The sequence below is a fragment of the Amblyraja radiata genome, chromosome 9, assembly GCF_010909765.2.
Source record: "Amblyraja radiata isolate CabotCenter1 chromosome 9, sAmbRad1.1.pri, whole genome shotgun sequence".
NCBI lineage: Eukaryota > Metazoa > Chordata > Chondrichthyes > Rajiformes > Rajidae > Amblyraja > Amblyraja radiata.
In genome coordinates, this window is record NC_045964.1 from 26,335,291 (window position 1) to 26,353,830 (window position 18,540).

The 18,540-nt window shown below is 39.3% G+C and overlaps 1 protein-coding gene across 1 annotated transcript; it reads left to right on the top strand.

The window, feature by feature from the left end:
• The first annotated feature begins 5,689 nt into the window (after positions 1–5,689).
• Positions 5,690–16,398, top strand: emc7 (ER membrane protein complex subunit 7). Its single transcript, XM_033026924.1, has 5 exons — positions 5,690–5,969; positions 8,818–8,937; positions 9,258–9,396; positions 14,754–14,834; positions 15,805–16,398. Exons 1-5 carry the CDS (start codon positions 5,728–5,730, stop codon positions 15,949–15,951), a joined length of 729 nt encoding a protein of 242 aa, XP_032882815.1. The 5' UTR covers positions 5,690–5,727; the 3' UTR covers positions 15,952–16,398.
• Positions 16,399–18,540: the final 2,142 nt, after the last annotated feature.

Consider the following 18,540-nt stretch of genomic DNA (forward strand, 5'->3'; position numbering starts at 1 on the left):
TTCAGCCCTTTGAGCCAGCACCGCCATTCAATTTGATCATGGCTGATCATCCAGAATTAGTACCCTGTTCCTGCTTTTTCCCCATATCCCTTGATTCTGTTAGTTTCATTGAGGTTTGACCTCAATGAAGTGTATATTTTAAATGGATACCCTCCATTATATTTCTGTAAAAGTACTTTTTCAGGTAGAGAATTGTGAGTAGGCACGAATGAACTGCTGTGAGAGTGGTAGAAATTGTTGCTGAAAGCATTTAAATGTCCAGACACGTGCTTTAATCATTTAGGCATAGATGGCTACAGGCCAAGTGCTGGAAGGTGGTTTAATATAATGGGTGCCCACTTGTCACTGCAGTTGGCCTGCTTCAATGCTGCACGGTTCTGACTAAAATAAAAGGGTTGAGGGCTGAATCTAGGGGGGAGGGGGGCAGGCAAGTTGAATGTATAACAAATGATGAAACAACTAAAATCAGAAATGTGCAGGAGGCTGGTGGTAGAAATAAGAACATCTGGAACCTAACCAGAGTTGGAAGACCCCTTGGAGATGGGGCAGGGTGTGGCAGAGGGACAGTAAATGAGGATTTAAAATTTGAAACATTAGCTGGGCTGGAGTCAATGAAAATCGATCAATGTCAGAATCAAACCTGGACATCTGGCACTGAGGCAGCAGCTCTGCCAGCTGTAGTACTGTGAAAATGAAAAGCCAACAAGTGCTCAAGGCTTGGTAAAATTATAACAACCTGTTATTTGGCTAAGCATTAACATTAAATTTCTGATTAGCTGTCTGCACTCCCACAATTAAAATATAAGAAATGGATTAAAAGATGGTTATGGATTGAGGAGAGTTAAATTTCCCACTAAAATTGGCTGCTGAATACTGGAAACAACTGAATGCAGACCACAGATGGAAACCAATCATGAATATCACAGATAACCAGCTGTTTGCTCCATAATGAACTGGTTAATATTGTACTTGCCTGCACCACGTACCTGCTTTGCTTAATGCTGTACATGAAGAGCAAAACAGTTAACATTGTTGGATGACCTTTTATCAGAACTGCTCATTGGTTCTTGATTCCACCTTCATAATTCTCTGTGCAATTTTATGGTGAGGTTGAGCAGAAATTAATCTTTGGCATATGAAAGGTCCATTGAAGCATTTGATAACAGCAGGAAAGAAACGGTCCTGGTATCTGTTAGGTTTTAAACTTTTGTATCTTCTGCCCAGTGAGAGAAAAGTGAGTAACCAGCGTGTGAGGGGCTTTTAATCATGTTGGCTGTTTACCTGAGGCAGTGTGAAGTATAGATGCAGTTTCACAACTGTCTCCAATTTATTGTGGACTTGGTTAGAACAGTTGCCATCACTTTGGTTGCCATTCTAAACTGTGATGCACAGAGGAAGCTTTTTGTGTTGCATTTGCTGAAATTAGGAGGAGTAATCCAAAACATGCTGAATTTCCTTAGCCTTCTGAGGAAGCAGAGGCATTGGCGTGCTCCCTCCATCGTAATGCCACTGGTTGGACCAAGACAAATTATTGGTGATATTAATCCTAGCAACTTGAAGTTCTTGACCATCTGCATTTCAGCACCATTGATACAGACAGGGGCGTGCATTCCACCCCTCTTTCCAAAGTCCTGAAATGTAAAGTTATCCACTTTTCAAGGAAAACCATGAGGTGCCCCATTTAAATGATGTTAAGTTGTGAAGACTTGGGGTGGCACAGTGATGCAGCCAGTAGACCTGCTGCCTCAGTGCCAGAGACGGGTTCAATTCTAGCCTTGGGTGCTGTCTGTGTGGAGTTGGCACGTTCCCCCTATGGCTCATGGGTTTCCTCTGGGTGCTCTGGTTTCTTCCCACATCCCAAATGTGCAAATTTGTAAGATAGTTGTCCTCTGTAAATTTCCCCTAGTGTAGGGAATGGACGAGAAAGTGGGATAACAAAACTAGTGTCAATGCTCGGTGTGGATTTGGTGTGTTGAAGGGCTTGTTTCTATGCTACAAATAAAAGAAAGACTTGATATACCAGTTACTGAAATACATATGCAGGCACAGCAAGCAAATATGAAGGCAAATAAATATATTTGGGTCCATAGCAAGAGTTTTTGAGTACAAGAGCAAATACCTTGCTGCATTTACACGGCTTTGGTCAGACCACACCTAGAATACAATGTGTAGTTTTGCTCTCCTTATTTAAAAAGGGTTATACCTGATATTAATTTTGCAGCAAAAGCTCACATGTTCAGTGGAACTAAACTATATTCCCCGTATCGTGGAACTGCAATATGATGTGAAATTATGACAGAGCTACACAGAATGGAAGCGAACATTTGTCCCGTCTGATTGAGGGGATCACAGTCTCGAGTTCCTGGCAAAAAAAACAATTATATTAAAAAGAGGGTTAATTCAATTCAATTCAATTTATTGTCATTTGGACCCCTTGAGGTAGGTATGTTGCAAAGCCTACCTGAAACGTCGTTGAAAATCTGCCCCAGCCCGTGTGCGCGATTTTGGCGCCGTTTAGAGTGGGCGGGTTTAAAACGCGATTTTCTCTAAGCTGTTCCAATCGAAAATGTTCAGCCTAGTTAATTATTAACGAAAAATCGCTGGAAGACCCCGTCGCAAAAGCTATTATTAGGTTTAAAGGCCTTGAATAATAGTTATAGTAGTTTAAAAATCAATTTAAGTCTAAAATAGATGGTTTTTTAGCTGCCAAGGGGATAAGGGGCTACGGGGAGAGGGCAGGGATATGGACCTAGGTATGGTTAGTATAGTAAGACCTGAGTGATCTCCTGGACAAGTGTCGATCGCCTGGATTGGGGTCGGAGAGGAATTTCCCGGATTTTTTTTCCCGAATTGGACCTGGGTTTTTATCCGGTTTTTTGCCTCCCCCAGGAGATCACGCGGTTCTTGGGGTGATAGCGGTATAAAGGGGAGGGTAGTGTCTTGTGTTCTGTGTCTTGTGTCTACTGTTTGTGGGTAAGTGTGTCTGTTTAGTGTTCAGCCATGAGCGAATGGCGGTGCGGGCTCGACGGACCTGGTGGTCTACTCTCGCACCTACTTTCTATGTTTCTATGTAATCTCTAAACCCGCGACCGCCAGCAACCGCAGGGTCTCATAAAGCAAATATCTGAAGGTATGCTGTATATTTTTACATTAAAAAGGGCTTCTAAAGAACCCGTTATACAAAGTTTAATATTGCGAGTAGCTCAATTTGGGCCCATTATATCCCGCAGTATTTTTCTGGGCATTTGGGGCACAAATCTACCGCAATGTGAACGTTCTAAACCAGCGCGTTCCACAGGGACCCACTAGAAAGCTGATTTAAATGGGCATTTATTTACAGCAATTAAACACTAAATTCCTTCCATTTGGCCTATAAATTAATGTAAATGAGATTTTAAAATCATGTTTTATTGTGAATTATTTGTGAATATTATTTGGACATTTAGGCTATTTAAAAATGTTAATCATTTATTAAGAAATGGATAGATGTTTAGATCTAGTAATTGAAGTCTGAAATTAGCTACAATTAGGTAACTAACTAATTATATGCTTTAATTTCAGGTCATCCAAGTAAGATTATTTTATATTTGTTTCAGAATGCTTCAATCTATGATAACTGAAAATTTCATTCAGTTCTCTTAATTTTTAAGAAAGTTATGGGCTTTTGACTGTTCATGATCACAGCTTTTTTGTTATGTCCATAGAAAATCAATAGGGAACAAGATGCTCATTTCCCAGTATGAAAATGGCCATAACTTTTTAAATACTTGAGATATGAAAGTGAATTAGGTGTCAAATTAAACTTATTTTTATGCTTTATCTGATGGGATAAATTACAGACTTGATTTTTAAAATCTCAAAATTTTGTAACATTGCTACTTGATGTCCAAACGAAATGCCGTTTCTGCAGCCATACATTACAAACAAATAGACCCAAGACACAACATAATTTACATAAACATCCATCACATTGCTGTGATGGAAGGCCAAAAAAACTTCTCTCTCCACTGCACTCTCCCCCCCCGATGTCAGAGTCAAAGTCAAAGCCCCCGGCGGGCGATGGCGATTATCCCGTGGCCATTAAAGCCACGCCGGGTGATGCAAGGTCGCGCACCGGGTCTTGGTGTTAGAGCCCCCGGCGCGCGCTCGCAGAGACCCGCCGCCATTCCAAGCCGCGCGGGGCTGTGCTGTAAGGCCCCGCTCCAGGTGCTCTTCAACCCCGCAACTCGGGCGGGAGAAGTCGCCGTTGCGGAAGCCCCGAAAAGCGGTCTCACTCCAGGGACCCGCGGGCTCCCGGTGTTACCGTCCGCCAAACCCGCAGTTGCAGCCACCGAATCTCCGGGGGTCGCAGCAGCGTCCACCACAGCTCCACCCGCTCTGGACTCGGCCAGCTCCGCGACGGTGAGGTGAGTAGTCGGCACCAGAGCCACCGGTCTTCCTGTTGGAGGCCGCTCCTCGTTGCAGCCCCAACGACAACGGAGACCCGACAAAGAAAAGGTCGGGTCTCCCGTTTAGGGAGAGATTTAAAAGTTACCCCCAACCCCCCCCCCCCCCACACACATACCCCAACAAAAATAACAAAAACTACATAAAAACAGACATAAAATAATAAAAACGCAGACGGACTGCAGAGGCCGCTGCTGACGAGAGTCGCGCCGCGTGGGTGAGGATGATAAACTGGCGGAATTTTCTACCACCATGCACAACTATTGTCTATTTAAAAAAATAAATGTATATATGCTGAACTTTTAAAAATTATTTGGGGTTTTACAGAGTGATATGTTAACATCTCTGTTGTGCCTCTGCATGTAAGAATTTTATTGTATAGGGAAGAACTGCAGATGCTGGTTTAAATCGAAGGTAGATACAAAATGCTGGAGTAACTCAGGGGGACAGGCAGCATCGCTGGAGAGATGGAATGGGTGACGTTTCGTGTCGAGACCCTTCAGACTGATTTTATTGTTCTTTTTCGGTACATATGGCAATAAAACACTTGAAATCAAGTGACATTTAATGCAAGAGGTGGATTGATTTTGTCTCTGGGATCATCAGAATACTGGACAATTTTTACATTTTATCAAGCCAATTAACCTACAAACCTGTACGTCTTTGGAGTGTGGGAAGAAACTGAAGATCTCGGAAAAAAACCTCACGGGGAGAACATACAAACTCCATACACCACACAGTACCCGTAGTCGGGATCGAACCCGGGGCTCTGGCGCTAAATCTTTGCTGTAAGGCAGCAACTCTACCGCTGCGCCACCGTGACTGCCCCTGACCCGCACACCACATGGGGTGATTCACCCCCCCCCCCCCCCCAAACCCCGACCTTCATAATGGGTGATACCCTACCCCCGGGAGCCCCGCCGTCGCGTTTCAGCCGCCAAACACCGGCCGCGGGGACAGACGGCCCGGGGTCCGCGAGTGTGGAACCAGTCAGCGTGGAGTCCGGATGCTGGGACAGAAGACGGGCCCGCTGCACTGGCAGCCATAGTAAGTGCTTGCCTGACGCTTGTACTCCAGAAGGCGTTGCGTGGCAACAGTACGGGTCACGGGTCGTGACCTCTACTGCCGTGCAACCTCCTCATAAAACTCCTGACTCCTCAACTATCTCCCGCCCCCCCCCCCGGGCTGATTGACAGCTGGTCCCGGGAGCGCACGGCCGGTCGGGGTCATAGTTGAGGGCGACAGTGCGGCTGCGCGCGTTTGCTCAGCAGAGGCGTCGTGATGGCGGCGGCAGCGGCAGGAGGAGGACGAGAAGGAGGAAGTTTTCGCCGCTGCTCTCAGCTCCTGTCGTGTCTGCTGCTGGCGGCTCGCTGCTGGATGTGCGCTGGTTCCGAGTTCGAGGTCGCCGGCGGGGAGAGGTTCAAGATCGAGGGCCGGGCGGTGGTGCCGGGAATCAAGCCGCAGGACTGGATCCACACGGCCAGGGTGTTGGTGGAGGGAGAGGAGCACGTCGGCTTTTTCAAGTAACCGCTGGGGAGAGATACGGGGACAGGGAGAGGTACTGGGGGTGGGATGAGAAGAGGTGGGCGTCAGGGCCCATCAACTTGGGGTTTGTGGGTGGGGGGGGGGGGGGGGGGGGGGGAGAGGCGCCCAATGGCTTCCTCAACTCCTGTGGAATTCATTACACAGACAGCTGTGGAGGCCAAGTCAATGGATATTTTAAAGGCGGAGATTGACAGATTCTTGATTAGTAAATGTGTTGGGGGCTGTGGGATGAAGACAGGAGAATGGGGTTGAGGGAAAGATAGATCAGCCATGATTAAAGTAGCGGAGTAGAATTGATGGGCCAAATGGCCTAATTCTGCTCCTAGAATTTATGAATCAGTAGCCCCCAGGGAGAGGGGGTAGGGGGACGCTTGTCCAGGATGTTGGGGATGGAGTCTGTGGTTATAGCCTGCCCCAGGACTGAGGGGCTGGAAGTATGGAGAGAGAAGAGTTTGGGGGCGGTCGGAGCCGCAGGTTAACCTGCCAAGCAGGATTCCTGAAAGTTAGGGCCCTAGGCCCTCTCTCCACCTGCCTGTGGCTAAAAGGTTGTGGGCTTGACATAAACGGGAAACAGCTGGCTTGTGCAGCGGGTGGAACATGGTGGTGGAGGTACTGCTTGGAGTTTCTATAGTTTCTCTTGCCTCTTTAACTGGCTCAGTAAATTAAAAACATTGCATTTGTTTATCAAATTTCGGACATAAAAAACAAAGCTTTGAAACTCATAATGGCCTTTTTACGTAGTTTTACTTTGGTGTTAGTGTTGAAACAGCTGCCAAATTTTCCAGGGTAGGCTTCCACAAAGAGCAATGTAATAGTGTCCTTATAATCTGATTTATACTGTTTATATAACTATAGGCAGGAGATTGGGATCTGGGTCTACCATCAGACACTGCACTGGTGTGGGCCCCTAGATCATCACTCTGGAGAGGGTGTGGAATCCAGAGTTTAATTATTGCTTCCCAACTTAACCCTTGTGAAACTCAATACAACCAGAAATTAGATCCTGGACGGATGGTCAGCATGAGATGCCACCAAGCCACTGGAAGGATTTCCTCATTGCAACCAAACTGTCCATTTTGACAGAACATTGCTTGCTGAAATAACTACCGTAAATTACAGTGATTGAGAGACCAAAGTTGGGAAAGGTGCATTCGATACATAATTTGATATGAAATTATGTGTCTAAACCTATTGTGTTAAATTGTGGCAGTTTTCTCCCATTTGAGGCTGTATTGTTTCTAATTCTTCCAGATTTTTCCAATGCACTACTGACTGGCTTCTCGTTTACAATAAAACTCCCAACAATCCAGCATGATAGATTTTCAGGGCGACTGCATTTTATTTCTGACCATACCTCAGCACACTTTTACTTTGCATTTTCAGTAAATTATGTAGTAATGGCAATATTTAAATGATCAAGGTAAACTGAAGGGAACCAGGGCCTAGCTGAGTGCAAAAAGGGACGACAGATGGCACAATGGGCTAAGTGTTCGGCTGGCAACCGGAAGGTAGCCGGTTCGAATCCCGCTTGGAGTGCATACTGTCGTTGTGTCCTTGGGCAAGACACTTCACCCATCTTTGCCTGTGTGTGAATGTGTGTGAGTGATTGGTGGTGGTCGGAGGGGCCGTAGGCGCAGATTGGCAGCCACGCTTCCGTCAGTCTGCCCCAGGGCAGCTGTGGCTACAGAAGTAGCTTACCACCACCGAGTGTGACTGAGGAGTGAATGAATAATGCGATGTAAAGTGCCTTGAGTATTAGAAAGGCGCTATATAAATCCCATCCATTATTATTATTATTAAAAAGGAACGTGGGAATCGACGCCTGGATGAGTGGAAAGGGAGCACTGGAACCATGGCTCCAGATCCCATGCTCTTTTTCCGCACTTGCCTGTTGATTCCTGGTTTAGCAACGCCTTGATTATAAGTTTATTTGTTTTCAAATCCCTCCAGTAGCATCAATCGTCATTTCTGCTCCTACAAACCTCTAAGATATCAGCTCTATTTTTCCTGGCATTTTGTGAATCCTCCAGATATGACACTATTGATGTCTATAACTTCATCTGACTTGGGGACTGTAATTTCCACTTTAACTCTTTACAGTTCTCTTTTCCCTTTAGCATATCTTTCTGATCAATGCCCTAACAATTATTTAAGCCATGGTGTCAAATGTTGCCGGAGGCATGTTGAAAATTCCTTGGGATATATAGGCCCTGTATCTTCAGTTGTTGTGTCAATTTGGCTTCAGGTGGCTTGTTGATTTGTAGGTTGTTTGCTTGTTTGAATTCCCTTGTGTACTTTTCATGATGTTTATTTCTGGGCTATAATGTAGAGAATAACTCTTGGGAGTGAGCTTAATTTTTTTACATTCATATATTTGTTTTGGTGTATTTTTATTTAAGATTACTAAAAAAAACCTTGTTAATGAGCAAAGGGGCTGAGAGAGAATTCCAACTAAAAAAAAGACAAGTCCTCATGGGCTTCACAGGTGGGAGGCAAATATGCTAGAATTCACGATTGTACATATCACTTGATATGTACAATCGTGAAGCCCATGAGGACTTGTCTTTTTTTTAGTTGGAATTTATTTTATTACCATTGTTTAATCTTTGAATACCACTTTAAATTTCCTCATAACAATGATATCTTCATTGTAAGCTTCCCCTTCAGAACAATGTTTCCCTTGTGTTGTGCAGTGGTTGGAAAGCATGGCTTCAATATTAAACAGATATTTTGCTCTTTGTTACAGTGTCATTTGGGAACATGACAAAATTATACTGTTTAATTGTATACATTTAGGTATATCATACAATATAATTTGCTTTATAGAACAGATGGAACATTCACTGTGAATGATGTCCCTTCTGGATCATATGTCGTGGAAGTTGTTTCACCAGCATACCATTTTGAACCTGTGAGAGTTGACATTACCTCCAAAGGTAAAATCAGGTAAGAATACTCCAACTTATAAAAGTTTGATTGCCTTGGTATTGCAATATGACATAATGTGTTTTGTTAGGTTTTTAATATTTTATATTGTTGATACTGGGCAGTGCATAAGATCCAAAACAAACCGTTTAGTTGAGATTGAGTCTATTTTTAATCGCTCAAAGCCTTTGCCGGGTATATTGCTATTTAGTGGTCAATATTATACATGAAATAAGTAAAATCAGCATTTTAAAAGATTCTAACAATTCCTAAAATGGTGAAGAAAATAGTTACTGCCTTTTAGACAAAAAGTAGATTTTATTATTTGTTTTTCTTGACAGAGCAAGGCAGGTGAATTATTTAAAGGCATCCGAAGTCATTAGACTGCCTTATCCAATTCAGATCAAATCTTCTGGTCCTCCTCCGTACTTTATGAAACGAGAAACATGGGGTTGGACAGACTTCCTCATGAATCCTATGGTAAGTGAATAATATCATGCAAATCTTTACATTAACAGTAGGAAAAAATACTCAACATATTTTACTTGGGATTGCATTACCTGTTATTAAATGGCTTTAAACCCAAATAGGTAGAGTATTTTGTTCATGTGACCTTTAACAAGGCATCCTTCGCTTTGCCAGTTAGATAACAAAGACCTTGGGATACTTTTCAAGAAAAAGATGGGAAAGCTACCCAACAAATAAATGGGCTTCACTCAACATTGTTGGAACAAAGTATCATTTAGTTCCGGGCTATTTATGGGAAGTTGTTACTTTACCAATTAATTGAGTTTGTCTTCAATGACATAGTGACTGTGTCAAAAATAAATTTATTTTTTTTAAATTGTTTTTATTAGAAGTACGGTAAATTACAATAATACACAGCACATATATCTTAATACATTTTTTATACCGCTTCATTTTTTTGAGCTTTAAGAAAAAGATAGAAGTAAGGAAAGTAAAGAAAGTGCGCAAGAGTCGTGAAGTGCAAGAGAGTGTTGGGAAAAGAAAGCCCCTTAGAAAAGAAGTTAGAGAAGGAAGTAAAGTAAGAAAGTAGACCCTAGAAAAGAAAGAAAAAGAAAGTAGGAACAATCGCTCTATTATAACATTAAACTCCGCAGAAAGGGGACTACCAACCAAGTCTGTTTTTGTTGTTTTACCTCCCATTGCCAGGTCCTGATACCATTTATTTATTTATTTATTTTTAAAATTACTATTGCACCTCATGCTTGTAATAGGTCCAGAAACGTAGACCACGTCTTTTGGAATACGTCTGCTTTACCTGCTAAGAGGAATCTCATCTCTTCCAGATGTAATGTTTCAAACATATTTGATATCCACATTTTTATTGTTGGTGTGGGCGCATTTTCCCAGAATTTAAGTATGAGCTTTTTTTCCCATTATTAGCCCGTAATTGAATAAATTCTTCTGATACACGTTTAATTCAGGGATACCTTCCGATATTCCAAAAATGATCCATTCTGGTTTTGGTACCAGTTTTATTTTGATTAATTTTGAAAAAATATCAAATATTTCATACCAGAATTTTTGGATTTTTGTACAAAAAACAAAAGAATGCGCTATGGTATCTTCTTGACACAGACATTTATCACAGATTGGTGAAACATTAGGAAAGATTTTATTTAATTTAGTTTTTGAATAATATAGTCTATGTAATGTTTTGAATTGGATGAGCGTATGTCGTACGTTGATCGAACATTTATGCACCTGTAGTAAATGATTATCCCAGCTCTCTTTTGAAATTTTTATAGCTAATTCTTGTTCCCAGTCTCTTCTAATTCCATCTGTTGTGGGTATTTCTATGTTTAAAATGATATTATATAAGTACGATATTCGATTAGATCATTGTTTCATCCAGTAAGTCGGAAGGCATATTATGATAGTCTTTTGTGTATTTTTTCAGATAATCACGAATTTGAAGATATTTAAAATATTGGTTATTTTTCAAATTATATTTCAGTTGAAATGATAGTAATTTTCCCAATTCATACAGATCTTCGAGCGTTTTGATTCCCATTCTTTCCCATTGTATAAATGATTTGTCTATGATTGATGGTTTAAACGATGGGTTATTGACTATTGGTATTGAAAGAGATAGGTTTCTTAATATTAGATTCTGTTTTATTTGTTTCCATGTTCTAATTGTGCTATGTATAATTGGATTTTTATTATAATTTTTATTATTCAAATTTATTGGTGAGAGGATAGTCGCTCCTATATTACTCGGGGAGCAGTCCCCTTTTTCCATTACAATCCAGTCCGCCTGCTGGGCAGAATTGTCCAGCAGGTGAATCATATTTTTAATATTTACTGCCCAATTATAATACATAAAGTTAGGGAGCGCTAGACCCCCCAACTCTTTTTGTTTATTAAGGTGTGCTCTTTGTATTCTATGGGATTTATAATCCCATATAAAATTTGTAATGTCTGAGTCCAATTTTTTGAAAAACTTTTTTGGGAGATATATAGGTATTGATTGAAATAGGTATAGGATTTGTGGTAAGAAAATCATTTTTATAGCATTTATTCTGCCTATTAAGGACATCGGAAGTGTTTTCCAGAATTTAATCAAATTATTTAATTTCTTAAGTAAGGGATTATAATTGGCTTTAAACATATCCTGGTAATTTCTAGTAATTTCAATTCCCAAATATTTGAATTTTTCTGTAGCGATTTTAAAGGGGAATTTCCGGAGGTGTGTTGAGTCTTGGTTTTATCGACATAATTTCACTTTTGTTCCAATTTATTCTATATCCTGAGAAGGATCCAAAGTCCTCAATTAAATTTAATATATTTGGTATACTAATTTGTGGTTTTGTGATGTACAGTAGTACATCATCGGCATATAGGGATATTTTGTTATTTGAATATTTTGTATTATAACCATAAATATCCAGGTGTGTTCTTATTTTTTCAGCAAGGGGTTCAATTACCAAAGCAAATAACAGCGGTGATAATGAACATCCTTGACTATTGCCCCTTGATAGTTCAAATTTCGAGGATAATATATTATTAGTTAGTATTCTAGCCGTAGGTTTGTTATATAATAGTTTTATCCATGCAATGAAGTTCTCTCCCAATTAGAATTTTTGCAATACTTTAATCATATAATCCCATGCTACTTGATCAAACGCTTTTTCTGCGTCCAGTGAGATGATAGATAACTCTTGGTCATGAGATTTATGTGAGTGCATTATGTTAAGCAAACGTCTCAAATTATTGAATGAGTGTCTCTTAGGTATAAATCCTGTTTGATCCTCATTTATTAGTCTACTAACATACCTGCTTAGTCTACTGGCTAGTGTTTTCGCTATTATTTTTTGATCCGTATTTAACAAAGCAATAGCTCTATATGATCCTGGTTCTTCTATATTTTTATCTTTTTTAAGTATTAATATGATCTTTGATTCTGATAGTGTTTCAGGTAAGCTTTGCTCTTTAAAAGCATATGTATACATTTTCTGTAATCGTGGAGTAACTATGTCGTAAAAAGCTTTATAAAATTCATTACTGAATCCGTCTGGTCCTGGTGTTTTTCCATTCTTTAGTGTTTTTATTGTGTCCTCTATCTCCTTAGAAGTAATTTGTGCTCCCAGTTCCTCTTGTTCCCTCAGTTCTAATTGTGGTAGGTTACAATTATCTAGAAATTCTGAAATTTTATTATTGTCTATTAACGTTTTAGATGTGTATAGATTCTGGTAAAATTGAGCAAATCTTTTATTGATATCCTTGGGTAATGTTAATAATTCCCCTCTGTCTGATTTAATCTTTAGTATTGCATTCTCTTTTTCCCGTTTTTTCAATTGGCGTGCTAGAAGTTTGTGGGGTTTGTCCCCGAATTCGAAGCGTTCTTGTTTTGTGATTTGAAATAATGTTATAACTTTCTCTGACAGTAATTTATTTAGCTTGAATTTCAATAGTAGGATTTTATTATGTTTATCCATAGTTGGATCTTTAGCATTATCTGTATCTAATTGTTTTATTTGTTCTTCTTTAAATGTCTTTGTTCATTCTTATTCTTTTTATTTTGATAAGCTTGAAATGAAATAATGACTCCTCTAATAAATGCTTTGAAGGATTCCCATAATAGCGTGGGGGATATGTCTGGTGTATCATTTATCTAAAAAAATAGGTCCATCTGTTTTTTTAGATATATACTCCCTTGTGGGTCTTTTAAAATTTGCGAGTTAAACCTCCAGAACGATTTATTCATAGACATTCCTTCTAGTTTTAAAACAAAAGTTAACGGAGAGTGGTCTGAGATCGCATTAATGTGATATTTAGGGTTCATAGTATGCGGAATTAATTTTGTATCCACAAGAAAATAGTCTATCCGTGAGTATGTTTTATGCACCGTTGAATAAAACGAATAATCCCTTCCCGTCGGGTTTGCAATCCTCCACACATCTGCTATATTTGTGTTTTCCATATATGTATGTAAAAGTTCACTGGTTTTAGATTTCATATTACCTTTTTGTTTTTGCATCGATCTATCTAGATAAGGGTCTAAAACACAGTTAAAGTCTCCTCCAGTCAAAAATAATTTAAATGGAATATTTTAAGATAGAGATATAAGTCTGCAGATTCTGAAATCTTGAGCAGCAAAAACAAATTGCTGGAGGAAGTCCTTCAGACTAAAGTGGGATCGCGACCCGAAGAGTCACCTGTTCATTTCCCTCCACGGATGCTACCAACTATTTTAAAATGTTTTTTTCTGAAATACTAGACAGCGACTATTTTTAGAATGTGTTAAATGTTCTGGAATAAATTACTTTTTTGAAGTCTTGTATTCTAATTGAGGAAGAATAAAGGGGGGGGGGGCAGTTCATCTGTGCATACCTAGTTTAATTGTCCATTTATAAAGCAGATCTCTTTCTACAAAAGCAATTGCAGGCTACTCTTTGTATAAAACAAGCCAATTATGTGTACCACGACTGCCTTCCCAATTCTTCCATCAGTTACAGATCAGGTATTAAGCTTAGGAGTGTTTGTGAAGCAGGCAAAGCAGAAAGAGAAACACTTAATGTTTTGAGTGTGAGACCTTTAAACCGAATTGGAAAGAGGATTTCCAGCATTTTCTGTTTTTATTTCCGATTGCCATGATATGTAGATTTTTTATATGCTTAGTCAGATGACCCATGCATAATTAGTGGGAGGGGGTGGGTGTGTTGCTAGAGGATGGGCTGAGCCAGGTCATCTACACGTATCAAGAAAGGAAAGTTGAAAAAATCTGTTGATTTATTTACTATTTTTGACACAAATTATATGTGAGTGAATTCTATTTCTATCTACATTTTTTGGGGGAACGATTTATAAATTATGTGAGGGCAAAGTGCTTTTGATTTTTTTTACATACTTATCTGAATGTTTTGATTTTTTTTTACATACTTAACTGTATGGTAAGATTCAAGTTGGTTTTATTTGAAGAGTGGCTTGTGCGTGGGTTCTTTTTTTCTTAAACCTATGAAAATAAACACATAGTTTTAAGTTCCTCAGATTAGGTGTGGAAAGTGCCTATATTTTCTTTGATCAGAGCACAAAAGAACCAACGAATATTTTTGGCAAGGGCCACTTTGTGTTGAACTGGTAGGACAAGAAATAATGTAAAGGGAAATTATACACGTGCCATTCCTTGATAATTTCCTTTTCTATCTTTCTGCTGCAGTGCTTGCCTTGGCTTTTACAAAGTTATATAAAGTTATTTCAAACTAAATGTTAGTGTTGTACCTGATGATTTCCTTCACATTGTGCTGAAAGCTCATGGCAGCATTGTTTATAGTAACCTTTTAAAATATGTATTTGTTGCACCTCCTCAGGTAATGATGATGGTTCTTCCATTGTTGATCATCCTCTTGTTGCCAAAGGTGGTCAACACTAATGATCCTGAAATGCGACGGGTGAGTAAGCAGAGTTAAAACTGGTTAGTACAGGATTCCATAAAGTATGTGTCAATGATAAATTGCAAAGAACTGGATACTTGACGGATTATGGTGAATAATTGGTATGCAATGTGAGTGAAGTATTGAAGTGTATATGAAATAATGGATTCACGGCGATGTTCATCAGAAAATCTTTTGTTAGCTAATTTAGTGATAAATTCACATGATTTTCCAAGAACTAATTTATAGATCCATGTATAATCGGGTTTAATTGTACAATTCGTGTTATTCAGCAAAAGGGTAAATTTGAAAAAATGAATATATTATTTTTCCCCAATTTGTTTATTTTGTAATGTATTGTTGAAAGGCTTGACTAATATGCTTACTGATGCCCAAACTTCTTGGCTACGAGATTCTTAAAGTTTGAATGTTAAACCTGAATAATTGTTGATTTATACAAATAGACATTAAAATGTTGGTATATCGACTTTATTGTGGTTGGTTGTTCAAGGTTGAGTTTTTAAGATCCATTTGAACATTTGCTCCTTGCACACCTAGTTTTAGTTTAAATTCTAATTTGACTATTTAATGTGTTTTGTGCTGCCAGTTTGGTCTCATGGTACCTATCTGTCCTTGTTGAATCAGAACATACATTCTTGTGGTTAATGGTTAATGTCCTGTATAAGGACAAAAATGAAGCATTGTTAAATGAACCAATAAACATGAAAGTGTACTTTATTTCTGTAAATTGTATGCTGGTTCTTGGGAGTAATAGAAGGTTACCTGCTATCTCTGTTATTAGTTTGCATTTGTCTCTGAAAGCACCTTAATAATATTTCATAATATTTGTGTTATCTTGAGACAGAGGTGTGCTTGTTGCTGTCCCAAACTCAACTCTCGTATTCAGCGTACTTAAACACTTATTGAATGTGTTTACTTGTACTTAATGAAGCATTATTACAGCATGTGATGTAATTTTCTATTTCAGGAGATGGAGCAGTCCATGAACATGTTGAACCCGAATCACGAGTTGCCGGATGTTTCTGAGTTTATGACTCGTCTTTTCACTTCCAAATCATCTAAATCTGGAAGTGGCAATAAGGCTAGCAAGAGTGGAGCGGTAAAAAGGAGGTAGTCCCTCGGAATTTCATTCAAGGTTAATACACTGCCTATGTGTGCTCTAAAGAAAAATCACTAGTAGAATACTGGGCTGCTTGCAAGGCAAAATACAATTTGAAAACTGCATATGACTTCTTGAAGACAAGGCTTTGGTGTTTATGTATATTTTGACACATCAAAAATTCTGTGTGCTTGCAGTGACTGGTACATTCTGAAGATTTATTATAATTTAATTAAGGTGTAATGCAAAATAATATCCTAGTTTATTTACTGCAACTTTTGGTAAGTATTTTTAATACATTCAAACTGTGCGAGAAATGAAAGTAATATAAAAGTGAAATATTTCAAATCCCTGTTCATTTTCTGTTGTACAAGGTCCAAAATTAATGAAAGTATATTCAAGATAACTTTGTTTCAGAGATATGTATATTTCAAGTGCACAAAATAAAATAATACAAATAGACCTTGGCTCGGACTTTTGATGTGACCATATAGGAGCATTAATAAGCACTTTCAATAATAATTAGGAGTGCATTCTCCTGATTCCAAGGTGCTACTTTACTTCAGTTCAATAGAAATACTGTATTTCACATATTTAATTGCAGATAAGTGTTTAATGAGTAGTCCCTCTTCCTCTATAGAACTTGCAGCTATGTATGATTGACAGTGGTTTTAAATCCCAACTAAAAGCAATTATGTATAGGTCAGTCTGACGAAAGACCCTGTTTGAAGAAGCGTCCTGACCTGAAATGTTACCTATCATGTTCTCCAGAGATGCTGCCTGGCCCATTGAGTTACTCCAGCACTTTGTGTCCTTTTCCCCCCAAACTGAAATGTCGCCTGTCCTTTTCCCTCCACGGTAGCTGCCTGACCCATAGGGTGATTTCCTGAAAGGTCACTGGATCATAGATCCTCACCCACGTGACCGCAAAATCCAACTGGGGTACAAGCGTCACTTCCGGTACATGTTATTGATGCTGAAAACGCGCACTTTCACACCCGTTAAAAACGGCCCGTTTTTGAGCTGTAATTAACTGTGCCAGTCGGGATGACCGTGCGGCACAGTTATCTTACTTTACAGTCCAGAAGATAGATAAAAACGAAGGTAAATACAAGAGGGAGCTGAAGGGGCAACAACAGCGGAAGTGGTTAGCGGACATTCGCCGTGGAGATATAAATATTGAAAATATCGGGAATTATCGCGTTTGCTCGCTGCATTTCATCAAAAGTAAGGCATTATTGACGTTTTATCTTTATTAATTTGTTGTATAAAAAGTTGTAAAAGTGAAAAATCCGTCAGTAAAATTGCAAAATCGCCCATGGTTCTCAGGTGGGTTTTAACATGCAAAATGAAAACGCTTCTGAAGCTACATTTACCATTTAAATAATCGTAAACTATCAATGCGTTTTGAAATAAATTTTACTCGGATGCAAGCTAAGGAATGGGATAATTGTCAGCTGTTAATTGGACAAAATCAGGACATTTAATTATTTGCCAAAATATATTTCTCAATGTTTCTTGTTTAAAGCCTGCACAATCACCCAAACTACTTATTTATTTATCATCTAATAACAGACAAGCCTGCAGCATGGAATGATGTCACCAATCCTGATTGGGCACCCACTGTGAGCAGGATAAACAACGTGCACAAGAACGCCACGCACGTGCAACGACTTTTACAACTTTTCATATACCAAATGAATAAAGATAAAACGTCAAAAATGCCTAACTTTTGATGAAATGCAGCGAGCAAACGCTATAATTCCCGATATTTTCGATCTTTATATCTCCACGGCGAATGTCCGCTAAGCACTTCCGCTGTTGTTGCCCCTTCAGCTCCCTCTTGTATTTACCTTCGTTTTTATCTACTGGACTGTAAAGTAAGATAACTGCCTCACGGTCACCCCGACTGGCACAGTTATTTACAGCTCAAAAACGGGCCGTTTTCGCGGTTTTATCGGGTGTGAAAGTGCGCGTTTTCAGCATCAATAACATGTAGCGGAAGTGACGCATGTACCCCAGTTAGATTTTGCGGTCACGTGGGTGAGGATCTATGATCCAGTGACCTTTCGTGAAATCACCCCATAGATTTCCTCCCAGCAGCTTGCATTTTGCTTAAAATTCCAGCATTTGCAGATGAATTATCTTGCACAATTTTGCAAACTTTTTCAGATTGTAAACCTGCCAATAAGCGACATGCCTCTGTGACAGCAAATCTATTTTTACTAATGTAGTTTTATCATTTTGTGCTGTATTTATAGTTATTTAAACCTAATTTTAATATCTGATCTATGGATGGGAAGGGTTTAAATGGATATGGGCCAAATACAGACTAATGGGACTAGCCCAGAATGCCAAATTCGTTGGCATGGGCAAGGTGGGCTGAAGGGCTTGTCTCCATGCTGTATAGGTCTATGGCTCTATAAACTATTAGTTTTTTTTTATTTGTTCTGAATTTTTGTGTTGTAATGGCTACTCATGAAACAGGAGCAAATCAGATACAAATGTGACCGACTTCCAATGCAACACATCAAAATGATCATGCTTAATACAAGGTTTTAAAAATGTAATGTAGATGTTCTTGAATTGTCTTATAATCCACAG